At 27.5% G+C, this 13552-nt stretch overlaps 1 protein-coding gene across 1 annotated transcript; it reads left to right on the forward strand.

Moving 5' to 3' along the window:
* Positions 1 to 3509: 3509 nt before the first annotated feature.
* On the forward strand, positions 3510 to 6510 carry LOC101503682 (putative kinase-like protein TMKL1). Its single transcript, XM_004511073.4, has 2 exons — positions 3510 to 4342; positions 5579 to 6510. Exons 1-2 carry the CDS (start codon positions 3874 to 3876, stop codon positions 6169 to 6171), a joined length of 1062 nt encoding a protein of 353 aa, XP_004511130.1. The 5' UTR covers positions 3510 to 3873; the 3' UTR covers positions 6172 to 6510.
* The last annotated feature ends 7042 nt before the right edge of the window (positions 6511 to 13552 follow it).

The following is a 13552-nucleotide window of genomic DNA, read 5'->3' on the forward strand; positions in this document are numbered from 1 at the left end:
ACAATAAGATATGAATTATTTACAAGAAGATTTGATCAAGATTTATCTACAAGAAGATATGAATTATTTATAACAAGATTTTATCAAGATTTATCACAATAAAATATGAACTATTTACAAGAAAATTTGATCAAGATTTATCTACAAGAAGATATGAATTAGGAAGGAAGTTTCATCTGAAGAATTTGCGAAAGAAATCTTAACAAAATACGAACAATATCAATATAAATAATTTACAAACTCAATCTTAACAAAATAAGAAAAATATCAATATGAAGAGTTTACAAACTCAATCTGAAGAAAAAAAAAAATGAACATAATCAATCTAGAAAAACTGCTTATATTGGATTCAAAAATAAAGAATTGGCTAAAGAACATATTATCAAAAACATCTTGTTCATAATTATTTTTGTAAGATCATTGTTGACTAAGCTAGGAATGAAGATACAATTCAGAATTAAACAAGGACTATATTGAAGCCCTAGTTTTATCTATAAATAGATACTCAAGGATGAAGAAGAAGATCATCAAAAAATCAGATAAGAGTAGAAGAACTCAAGCTCAAAATTCCAAATTCATCTTAGAGTTAAAAAAGAGAAACCCATTTTTGAATGACAAATATTATATCAATGTTTTTCTTAGAGTGTGATTATCATTGTTATAATCAACTTGTTATAAGCAACTACTTAAAGTCCAAATCTTTGTATTCAAATCGATAGTGGTGTTAGTGTACCTTTAACAATCTGGGATTGTCATATTGTATGGATAAGATTTGGTTGGTAGAGTCAAGGTGTGTGTTCCTCAAAAGTCTAGGGTTGTCAGGTTGTTTGAGAAGTCTGACTTGGAAGTTTAGGTGCTTTGTAATTCAAGTAGTTGAATTAGTGAATTAAATTCTTCTGAGTGAAGGGACTAGGTATAGCCAAGTTAGTGGTGAACGATGATAAATTACTTTTGTCATTTTAATCCTGCATTCCTTAGTTTTATTATTGTTTCTACTCCAAGTAAATCATCATGTCTTAAACAATTTAATCAAATAATGAAAAAATTATCAACTAAGTCAAACACAATTCAACCCCCTTGTCGTGTTTGAACCTTCAACGGGAGTTTCAATTGTGTTTCACCATTTTTGAAAGATACTTCAAAAGCTTAAACAAAAAGTATGTTCTTTAACAAATCATTCAACTTATGATTAAATAGGTTTAGAGACAAATAATTTGAATCATAGAAAACATAGATAAGAGAGATAGAGGGAACAAACATATTTTTATACTAGTTTCGAATATACTGTTGCTACATCTAGTCATCCCCTTACAAAGTGGTTTTACTTCATTATAGTCGATGACTTAATCCACTATTTCAATAATAGCAGACAAGTATTGGTTACATTGCATCTTCAGGCTTTGAACCTCTAGCCTCTCCAGGTTGTCAGTGTTAGAACCCTTCTTCAATATTTAGCATCATGTCATTGAAGTTCATGAGTGTTGTTGTACCTTTTCAGGTACCTCTTAGGGGTGATAGAGTTTTTGTCACTATTGGACTGATTTACATTAGTTCTAGTTTATGTTTATCAGAACATTGAGAGTATGTTTTTGGGATTTTAACTCTCGTTGAGAGGTTTTTACATATAAAGTCCTATTTCAGTTCATGTGTATGAAAACAATTTGACTGATTTACATCAATTTTAAATAACTGTCTATTGAGAGTATTTTTTAGGTGATAATATTATTTGTGTTTAGAAATTCTTAGATTAATATCTTTAACTTACTTTTAATTTATGGTGCCTTAAAATATATAGTCATTAATATAAATCTTTATTTTTTAACTTATTTTGCACACTTAGAAAATACAATTAGGGGATAATTGTTATTTATTTGTGTATTTTTGTTATCATCAAAATATTAACAAGAAAGTCGTAGCTAAAACTACTTTTACACTAACAATACAAACTTTATGTTATGATTTTCTGCAGAATAAAGTTTATGAGGTTATCATTATTATATCTCGATTTTGTATCGTGTGCAAATGTTAAATTCACACTTAAAGAATTTCATATTGATCTCAATAAATACTTTAGTTGGACCAGTTGGAAATATGCATGATATTATAGAGATCACATTGCATGAAATTTCCATGATTTATATTATCGAATGCATTATTATGGTGGTAGTTGGAGTTTAATCACATTATACGTTAGTAAACACAAGTGTCGTGGTTCCATTATTGATGTATGAGGTGGATCAGATTCTATAATAGAAATCTAAATATAAGTAGTATTTAGACACGCACCTAAATTTTTTTGATATAATTATAATAATATATTACTCAAGTAGAAGATTATTGAAATATTTATATTATACTCCAATAATATTATATCGACATATATTTTCTATTATAATTATATTAGCTATTTATCAATAAACTCTTTTATAATTATTCTTTGAACTCTAAAGTAGTTTTCTACCTTAAACTAAGTTATCATCCTCTTTTTTTAAATTTATTTCTTCAAAACAACTATCATCACACAATTAAATATATTTATAATATTATTTCTTAATATATTTACAAAGATATTTAATGAAGATATTTGATTGTACAATTATATATAAAACTATTATACATTATAAATGTATGTGAATTAAACTTAAAATGCAAAATATTTTATCTATATATGCACTCTTAGTTATTTCATTCTTTGCACATTTAACTATTTTGTAAATAGAAACCTTACATAATTTTTTTACTTTTATTATTACATCTTAAGAAATAAATCAAATTTAAGATGATTTGTGATTGATAAAGTAAAAATATTTACATCGATAATATATTAAAATTGAATTGTTTTATAAAGATAAACCTTTTTTGAGTTTAAAGTCTATTTTAATTTATTGTGGACCTTACTCTACAATTGTCCTATTAAATTTTACTATAATGTCAATTATATGTTTCTTTTAAATACTTCAACAAACATCTATATGACATGAATGTCGTCTAAAATAGTTTATATAGTTAATACATAATTTTCATTTAACTTTTTAATTTTTAGAAAAATAATGTTAAAGTAATTTAAAGTTTAGATGTTAGATAAGAAAAGTCTTGATAAAGTATTGTTTCAATTAAAATTCAAACTTGAGTTTTTCAAAATTAATTTGTTGTTACCTGAAGAGTTAATACATATCTTTAAACTCATGTGGTTAGAAAAATAATTAGAGATTTTAAAATTATTTCAAGTACATTTTCCACCAACATTATCTGATACATTCCTTGATCTAGAACTATGATAGATACAGCATTATCCCGCAAATCGCTGCATCATTCAATCTCATTAAGCAAGCATCCACCTTCAATTTTGCATCTCACAAAATTCCAAATCTCTTTTTCTCTCATACACACTTGACAAAAAATTAAAAAAAGAATATATATATACAGTTGTGTGGCAAAAGAGTACTTTCACAAACATTAGCACAGACACAACACAAGAGTCAAATTTAGATTAGAACATCACATGCCTTAGATCTATGTCACATTTTCTACACATTCTAACTCTGTTGCCAAGCTATTCTTTCCTTCACTCCTATGTTCATTTCTTCTTCAATTATTGAATAACTTTTGCCACCTCACAACTAAAAATTCCCCACCACAAAGTTCCCTTCAACATGTTCCTCCTTCTCCTATTTCCATTTCACAAAATTATTTTTATTATTTTCCATCAAAATTATCCTCTTTCAATCTCTCTCATGAGACCCAGATCCTAATTTCCACTATCTTACAACCCCATTACCCCAATTTTCTACACCCTTTTTCATTTGTGATTGAGTTGAGTCCAATTTTCAACAAAAAAAAGAAAAGATTTTTAAGATAAAGAAAACTACTCTCATGCTGATATTAGTTCTAGGACTAATTTCAGCTACTTTACTAGTGATTATTGCACTTTATGTCTTTTTGTACTTGAAAAAACCATCAAAACATGAGATTAAAGACATAGAAAGCTCAGAACAAAAGCAAGAAGAGGTAGTTCAAAAGGAGGATTTAATCATTTTTCAAGGTGGTGAGGATTTGACAATATGTGATATATTGGATGCTCCTGGAGAAGTGATTGGAAAATCAAATTATGGAACACTTTATAAGGCTTTGTTGCAAAGGAGCAATAAAGTGAGGTTACTAAGGTTTTTGAGACCAGTTTGTACAACAAGAGGTGAAGAATTGGATGAAATGATTTTGTTTCTTGGAAGGATTATGCATCCTAATTTGGTTCCTCTTTTGGGATTTTATACTGGCCCAAGGGGTGAGAAGCTTCTTGTTCATCCTTTTTATAGGCATGGGAATTTGACTCAATTCATAAGAGGTAATTATTCTCTTGCTAGTTGTTCTTTGCTTTCCATTGTTTTGGTTTATATGGAAACTTGTTTGTTTTGTTTCTTTGTGAAATTGAGTTCATTTGGTTGTGTCCTGATTTTATCAAGATAGTGATTTAGAAAAGTTTGATCTCATATTTGAACTCTTATTAGAATAATCATTTGTCAGACTTTAGTTACCTTTTCTCTTAAAAAATTTGAGGGTTAAGATAAAAACGTTTGTTAAATTTTACAATCATTCAGTTAATATGTATTAGGTGTTTATTAGGAAATGCAAGATATGACATTGGGGATTTGGAATTTTGAGAAGGAAATTGATGAAGAAACATCAGATTTTGTGCTAACTGTTAATCAATAGTAGTTAAGATAAAGTTAAATGATATTTAGGAACATCAAAATTACATAATAGAGAGAATGTGAGTTGATATATATATGTGCTATTATTGTTTTATTATTTAAAAAAAGTTGTGTGAAAATGGTCAAAGTTTTTCTCTGTACAAATGTTATTTTTGGCTTTCCAATGTTTATTTGAAGTGAACTTTTATGAAATGGACTTTTCTTTTTTCTAGTGGCAAGAAAGCTGAACACAAACTAGTCTTCCATCTTTTCTTCTTTTTCTTTTTCAAATTTCCATGCTGAGATTATTATTACTACTCAATTTTAACCACTCTATGTTATAGTTATTCTGGTGACATTACTTTTCTTTGATCTGTTAATATATCTTAAATTAGACTAGAAAAGATTGAAATCTACATTAAGGTGGGCAAGTGATAAAATAGCTTGGATTGAATCAGATTTCTACCCTATCTATTTCAAACAATAGTCAATAATTGTTATTCTCTTTCTACCTAACATAGTGTCCTTTATGACTTAAATAGAGATGTACTATTGGTGTAAAATTGTTTTGCTACATCAACCTATACTGTATCTGTATTTTCAAAATAACTGCAAAATACCTGATTTTTATTGGACGCCAGTGTAAAACTGGTTTACATTGACAGTGAATGTAAATCATTTGAGATAACCCAACTTCCAACTTTGTCTGAAACAATTATTGACTAGAATTTTACTTACCTCATAGTTGAACTCTGAATTACTAGGATCCATTTTTCTTGGGAAACCGGAAGGTTAAGACCAAAATAAACACAGACAATGCATGTCCCTTTTCTCATCTTTTATTTTATGCTATACATTTATTGACCAAAGATGTTTACTACTTATTATAGATGGAAATGGAGAGAATTACAAATGGTCAAACATACATAGAATATCAATTGGTATAGCAAAAGGGTTAGAACATCTTCACACAGGACATGACAAACCAATCATTCATGGAAACCTCAAATCAAAAAACATCCTTTTAGACACTTCCTATCAACCATACATCTCAGATTCAGGCCTCCATCTTCTGTTAAATCCAACAGCTGGCCAAGAAATGCTTGAAATTTCAGCTTCTCAAGGCTACAAAGCTCCTGAACTTATCAAAATGAAAGATGCGAGCGAAGAAACCGATATATATAGCCTCGGCGTAATCTTGCTCGAATTGCTCTCAGGAAAAGAACCTATCAATGAACATCCGACACCCGATGAGGATTTCTATTTGCCGAATTTTATGAGAAATGCTGTTCTTGGACATAGAATTTCTGATTTATATCATCCTGCTATTCTTCTCAGAAAAAGTTGTGATGATGAAATTCAAGTGACAGAAGAATGTGTTCTCAAATTTTTTCAACTTGCTATGGCTTGTTGTTCACCTTCACCTTCAATTAGACCTAACATAAAGCAAGTCCTTAGGAAGCTTCAAGAAATTATACACTAGAAGTCATATGAAGGCTTTTATGAAATTTATCTTGGAATTTGGAAGCAATGATACTACACAATTTTCTTCAAATTGATCTGTAACAAATATGTGGTTAAAGAGAATTGATGTGTTATATATGAGAAATTGATAAGAGAAAAGTAAGTGTTTTGCTTACAAAATGTGGAATTGGCTATCAAACAAGGACTTCAGGACAGTTATCATCGGAGTTTAACGCAAATGGTTAGTGCACGGTGTGTATAAGTATTGTAAACTCTGGAGTACTGAGTCCGATTTCTACTCATAAAAAAAACTTGTGGACATAAAAAAAACTTGTGCACAGTTGATTTTGATGGTTAAGTATTAAAGTCAATTGAGAAATTATAGCATGAAACTAAAGCTTCGTATTTCTAGATGAAAATTTTTGCCCTAAAATTATTTTTCTTTGAAAAATGTTGAGATTGATTGGTAAAATTGAGAAGAATACAAGGATATGAAAGATTCTTTTACTATCTAGAATGTGCTGCAAATAATTTGTAGCTAGTCTATGAGTTTTTCTGTTGTGGAAAGAGAAAGTCACATAATCAGTGATAGAAAATAGTTGTTTATCAATCAACATTCCATGTTATTGCCTTAGATCTCAAAATGAAAAGGTGCAAAGGAATCTCAATAATAATGTACACCCATGGCTCTTATGCACTGTACATGTGACGTGTTTAAAACTATGGTAGATTTCAAAAATCTCACCTAAAAGAAGCAATGCTTTTCGAAAACGGATTATTTAAAGAGTTTGAAATCTTTGGATCTATTAATTACATGAATACGGGAAATCTCAGTATTGCAAGAATCAAAATCAATTTTTTTATTTTTTACTTTTTTAGGTATCACAACAATTCAATTTTAGCACGTTCCATTATTTACTTGAGACTATTTTACAGTTAATTTTAGTTATTTATTTATTTACTTTAACCATAGTTGTCCATTGTAAGTATAATACTCTTTATTTGATTAAAAATAAAATAAAATTTCAGTTATAGACCTTATAGTCTAAGTAACTTATATTATCATTAGCTGAATTCAGAGGATTCTGATGTTGCACGTTTATTCTATAAATAATGTAATTATCAACTACTACCATATTGATTTTTAATTGAAAAAAATGTGACAGGTGGTGGTTGGGAGGTAGGTAATGGAGGGTATGATAGATTTATTGCTGGTACATCACTGTCTACTAAACAATCAATAAAAAGTAATCTATTCGTTATAAAATAATTGAATATTAGACTATTTTTTGTAAATTTAGAAAAAAAATAATAATAAATAAAAGAAAAAAAATGAATTTTATGAAATTATCTTTATTTATTATTATTATTATTGTATTTTAATTATCATAAATACAATGTAGATGAATAATAAAGAGAATATTAATTAGAAAATTCAATTAGAAAAAAGAAATTAAATCACATTGAAAACCCACATTTATTTGGAACAATTACAACTGTGAGTTATTATGAGAAGGATAGAGTAAGTTGAGAATCTAGGTTGTTTAATTTCTTAAAGAGCACAACAGTTAACTACAACTTTAGTCAATTTGGTATGTGCTTTTAGAACGTGGTTGTCACATTGATGAAGGACCAATTAACCGTGATTTCTCCAAACAAATTGGGGGACATGTGGGGGGCATAATAACACTAGGTGAGGGTAACATAACATAACATGTTGCATGCAATACTTTGCTTCCCACGTTTTATTTTTATTTTTATTCTATCTCTATCTCTCTGTTTCTATGTATAATACTCTTATAAAACTTTATGAAAAATAGAAATACAGTCAAATTAACTAAGCAGATTTGAGGAATGAATAGTTATTTTTAAAGGTTGGTTTTAGAATAGATATATATAGTGGTACGATGGATTCATATATTGGACAACGGTGTCGTGTATAGTCCCTGGACTCAGATTTTATTGTCCTTTATTATAAATATTTTTTAAAATATAAAATGTTTTAGTTTTTTTACAAAAGTACCTCTAATTAAATAAATAAAAAATTGAAAAAACCATTTACTTGTCTTTCTTAATTTTTGAAGGATAATTTTAGAAAGAGAACGTAGATTGTCAATACATTTAATGCAAAAACTCTTTTTCTTACTTTTGTAAATTAGTCAAAAGGGTGTTACATATAAAGAAATAAGGAATCAGTTAATACACTCCTTAGGTCTCATACTTTTTTTTTTTCGCAAAAGAAAACTCGTCACATTTCATTCATAATAATCTCTTCAATACAAGATGAGACATAATCAAAAACATGGTTACTAACATAAAAGAGAGATGCTTTTGCTAACTCATGGATCACTCTATTGAATTGTCTCCTAATATAACTTACCCTTAATTTGTTATTTTGCAACAAAAAGTTCCTACAACTCTTAATCATAAACCATACTCAATGTTATTTTGTTCTTTTCTCCTTATACTTTGGACAACCTGTACACAATCTATTTGAATCAAAATTGCTCGTATGGTTAAGGGGGATATGATATGCCACATTGTACCACAACAAACACAAGCTAGACTACATTGTATTCCCTCATGCTGTATGTTTGCTCACAATGGCACGCATTTAACAAAATAGAATAGTGAATGTATTCCATACACATAGCTATATATCCATTTTCTCCACTTTTGACAGAATCCCATTTTATACATAACCCTTTTAAGTATCTCCAGTCCACCCTATCATAAGCATTACTTATATCAATTTTTAGCGCTACCTCACTCTTCTTTCCCTTTATTTTACATTTCATGTAATGTACTGTTTGTTGGAATTCAATTATGAGTGGTTAGTCCCACATTGACTAAGAATTGAGGAAATATTGAATATATAAGGAGCGCTCCTCCAAACTCCCCAACACTACTTTTTTCATAAAAACCATAACTTTTCATGTAATGCATTGTCATTCCACCGTTAATCTTTTGCAAGGCAACATATATTAAGTTGGTCATTTATTTCTTCACCATCATGTCTAGTAAACTTAGAGATATGGTTGTAGCAATTTCTAGATAACGTTGCTGCATGAAATAATTTCGTATTAGAGTAACTATATCGCAACCAGTGTGTCTTGTCCCTTTGCCTCTAGAAATCTTCTTTTTGTTTTAGTAACACACAAAGATTCCTTCGAACCTCTTCATATCTTCTACTTCGATCAATATTGTTGTTTCTACACTATTCCAACTCTGTTCTACATTCAAATATTTCTTTCTTGAACTTATTCCTTAGCTTGGTGGCCACTCTTGCTAGTTGATTCCGACATTGATATAATTTGACGAGAAGTTAAGTATTTGGCAGTCCATGTGTTGCTTCCATATAATTGTTGACCCTCCACTTTGACTAATATGATCCATAGAAAAAGTTGAATCATATCCTAACTTGGCTCGAATATCTTCTATTTTATTTGAATCATATCCTTTTACCATTATGCTTATGTGACACATTTTAATATGATTTGGTATTTATTAATTTAAAAATTACTGTCACTTTAGATAAATATAATTATATTATTAATTTAGTATATCATTGTAGAAAAAAAATAATTATTAATTAAGTACTCTTGTTGTACATTTGTATATTGATATGTTTTGGTATTGTAAAATTAATTGATCAATAATTTATTGATATAACTTTAATGAATCAATGTGATTAAATTATAGATTTAACACCACCAAAATTTTTAAGTTTCACGTTTTATCTCTCTTTTGATTTGTTATGATTTTTAATTTAAAATTTTTAATTTAAAATTTTAATTATAGAAATAATTTATATAATTTTTGGGAACTAAAATCAATAAAAAACGTACGTACTATTGATTTAGTCAATCTTTAATATTAAATATATAAATGATGACATAGATAAAATAGGAAGAAACTAATTAAGATTAAAATTTTGATAGTACCGACACACCATTTTGGTTTAATAGTACAATAGAAGTTATCTTATTAATTAATTCAAATATCTAATTATTTTTCAAAACAAAATTTATGTCTTCTTTCAAAAGGAAAAAATTGACTGAAGTCAAAATAGAAAAAGAGAAAAAAAAAAACGCAAGAACCCTAGTAGAAGAGAAAAAAAGCAGCAATTTCATCATCAACTTTTTCATCTTGATTACTTGCTCTTATGTATTCGTTTTCATCTCATATTGTTCTTCTGCATATTCATATGTTCGTGATTCAACTCACGATTCATTTTTTCTATGTTTGCAACTCGTGATTCAACTGTGCGCGATTCTTCTACGTTCAACTTGCAATTCATTATTTATTTGATGAATTTGATGTTGTTGGAGATGGAAATGTGAATTTATTTGAATATTTGAGTTATGCATTTGATGAAATTTGTATTATATTGAAGATGATAATTAATTTTATGGGGGTTGTTTGAAAATATTGATGAGTTTTTTGAATTTTTGTAAAAAAAAAAAATAACATTGTTGACATTTTAAAACATAAAAAATCAAAATGTCACTTAAAATTAAAATAAATGACCAAATCGGGAAAAAAAAATATAAATAAATAAAACGTTAACTGAAATCAAGTTAAGAGGCCGTATGTACTATTTAGTCTTTTATTTTAATTTAAACTTCATTGGATTGTTTGTGCATAAGTTTGATTATTGATGTTTAATATGTGTTGATTATGTTTGTATATATTTTGTTGTAATTTATGGTTGCTATATTTTGATTATTAAAATATAATTAAAATATTGTGATGTATTTATCTGAAATAAATTAAAAAGTAATTGACAATTAAATCAAATTTATAATAGGAATTATATTTTTTTTATTATTGATTTTTTAATTAATGAGATAAAGACAAATAATTAGTAAAATGAGAAATAAAAAATAAAGAATTCTAAAGGTGTCCTATTATATTAGGACAATCAGTGTTACACAATCTATAAAAATGTGATGTGTCAATATAATAATTTATTAGAGGTTTGTTTTAATATATTACATAAGTGTAAAAAAAAATAGTTATAATATAGATTAATAATTATTTTGTAAAAAACTTATTGTTTAGAATTTTATGTCCTTGACGGACGCCACGCTTATTCTCGCGCATCCTTGACGTAACATATAGATTTTTATTGGGTTTCAATCGTCGTTCCAAAATAAGAAGAAACCCACTATTAATTTAATAAATTGTCATACTAATTGTATATCACAAAGAGTTACGGTTCTCGTTATAAAAAATAAAATCCTGAAAATAACTCGTATATTACGGAATTGTTTCAATAATAATAGGGTTCATGTAATACAAATGTTTTCTACAAAAAATATTGATCAATAAAAACAAAAGCTGGATAATTTGATTTAGATAATTTGATTTAGAAGTAAAACAATCAGCGATTTCAGTTTCCATGTGCAATCGTTAGATTGGTTTTGTTGTTACAATCTTTGGTTTTGTTGTACGTGAAAGGAGAGATTACAACTATAAAAATTAAGAATATTTATGCAACAAAAATGATAAACTTGTATATGAGGCCAAAATTTAGTTCATAATAATGACTAATTGATGAGCATAACATTTAATATGAAAAATCATTAAAATAGTATGGAATATTCACAAAACAAGTTCTGCGACTTGCTTCATATGTAGTGCATTTGAGGCACTTGTTGTGGTTTATTTCACAAATCTTCATGAAATGATTGTACTTCTTTGTGTAAATAAATATTTTGTTTGTGATCTATACTATTATGATGATTAAGTTTGTATCTCTAAGATAATAATATATATACTTGATCTGTTCCAAAGAAGTGTACATGTCTAATGAATTAACAACAAATAATATTTCACAACAAATAATTAGTAAGATATATTAGTATTTAATTTCACTAATATATAGTGATTAGGATCAAGTAGAAATAATTATTTTCTTGAGCTCTAAAAAAACATTTATTTATAATTGGTGACCTTACAACAATTAGAGTGCACAACCGATTTGATTTGCTCATATATCAATCTTTTAGAACATTTGCAATATAAGCTTCATAATTTACAAAAATATTCTAAAAATACTTATTTTGTAATCTCAAATGAAAGGGTGACACACGATCACTTAAAAAAATCACGTGCCTTTCTCTTCTAGTCTTGACCATGTATAATGGTTATGTGGTTAAGAGTTAACCTTCTCATTTTGAAGTAGATAATTTTTCATTAACCCATTTGTTGTTAAAAAAAAACAAATTTCTTATATATATATGGTTATAATTTTTGTCAGATGGTTACTATACTATCTTTATAATATTATTAACTATTTTAATTATTAGTTTTAACATCTATAATGGCTACTCATTCATATTACTTTAAAGTATTTTTAATTTTTCAATTTATGTTCATATTTAGAAACAAAAAATAAATCCATACGAGGATAGTGAAAAAATATAATATTTAGAAATTTCACAATTATATATCTACAATTTCTCATTATGTTAATCACAATAATCATTCACTCTTTATTTAAAATTAGAAAGAAAATGTTCTAATCTTAAACAATTTTTTAGTGTTTGTTAAATTATAAATTTAAATGATCTTTGTTGTCGAAAAAACATAAATGTCTTTTACATATGTTTAAAGGTCAAATTCTATTAAAATATATGGGTATGTCATACATTAATATTAAGAGATAAATAAGTAACATATGAATGCAAGGAGATTTCCTCGGGTCCAAAAAATTCACATCAAATATATTTAAATAGGCAAAATAATTAATAGTCTCAATTTCTCTCTTAAGGATCTTTAATGTCTAATTTCTTTGGTGAGTGTTTTGTATTTGATGCGGTTAGATTCCTAATCTGCATCTCTTGAATTCTTGATTTTGGACTAGTTGCTTTATATATGTCTTAGAACGTAACCTGAATTCAATGAGGTTGACTTTTGTTATAGTTGTGTGTTAGAATAATTAAAATTGGTTGATTGTGTTTTGTTTAATTGTTTTAGATCCGCCTTAATTTTGATAGAGGGTATCTTGCTACTTCATCCATATGTGGGAAACAACTCAATTATTATTGTTTGAGCTAGCTATGCATCACAATTTTTTACATGCCTAGTTAAATGAAATAAGAGCTTTTACTCAGATTTGTTGGGATGGCATAGCAGATTTGACTATGCTACTCTTAAATTTTGAAGGATTCTATTTGATACATATAATAAGGCGGGACATTCCAACTTTCGTACAATATCTTAGGCTAGGATTCTGGAAGATTTGACATGTTGATTGGTATCTCTATATAATCCCAGTCGTGAGAAGGAATACTCACTCAATTTCCACTCAAAAAACAACTTACAACACATACAACTTGAGTAATATGGAAAGTTATAACTTTGAACATGAGGAGACAATTACTATGTAGTTT

This window comes from Cicer arietinum, chromosome 7 (assembly GCF_000331145.2).
Source record: "Cicer arietinum cultivar CDC Frontier isolate Library 1 chromosome 7, Cicar.CDCFrontier_v2.0, whole genome shotgun sequence".
NCBI classification, from domain to species: Eukaryota; Viridiplantae; Streptophyta; class Magnoliopsida; order Fabales; family Fabaceae; genus Cicer; species Cicer arietinum.

Bases quoted from the DNA above. Each gene is read 5' to 3' on its own strand.
- LOC101503682 (XM_004511073.4), top strand. From the start codon at position 3,874: ATGCTGATATTAGTTCTAGGACTAATTTCAGCTACTTTACTAGTGATT. The intron at 4,343-5,578 runs GTAATTATTCTC...TACTTATTATAG, and splicing joins TTTGACTCAATTCATAAGAG to ATGGAAATGGAGAGAATTAC.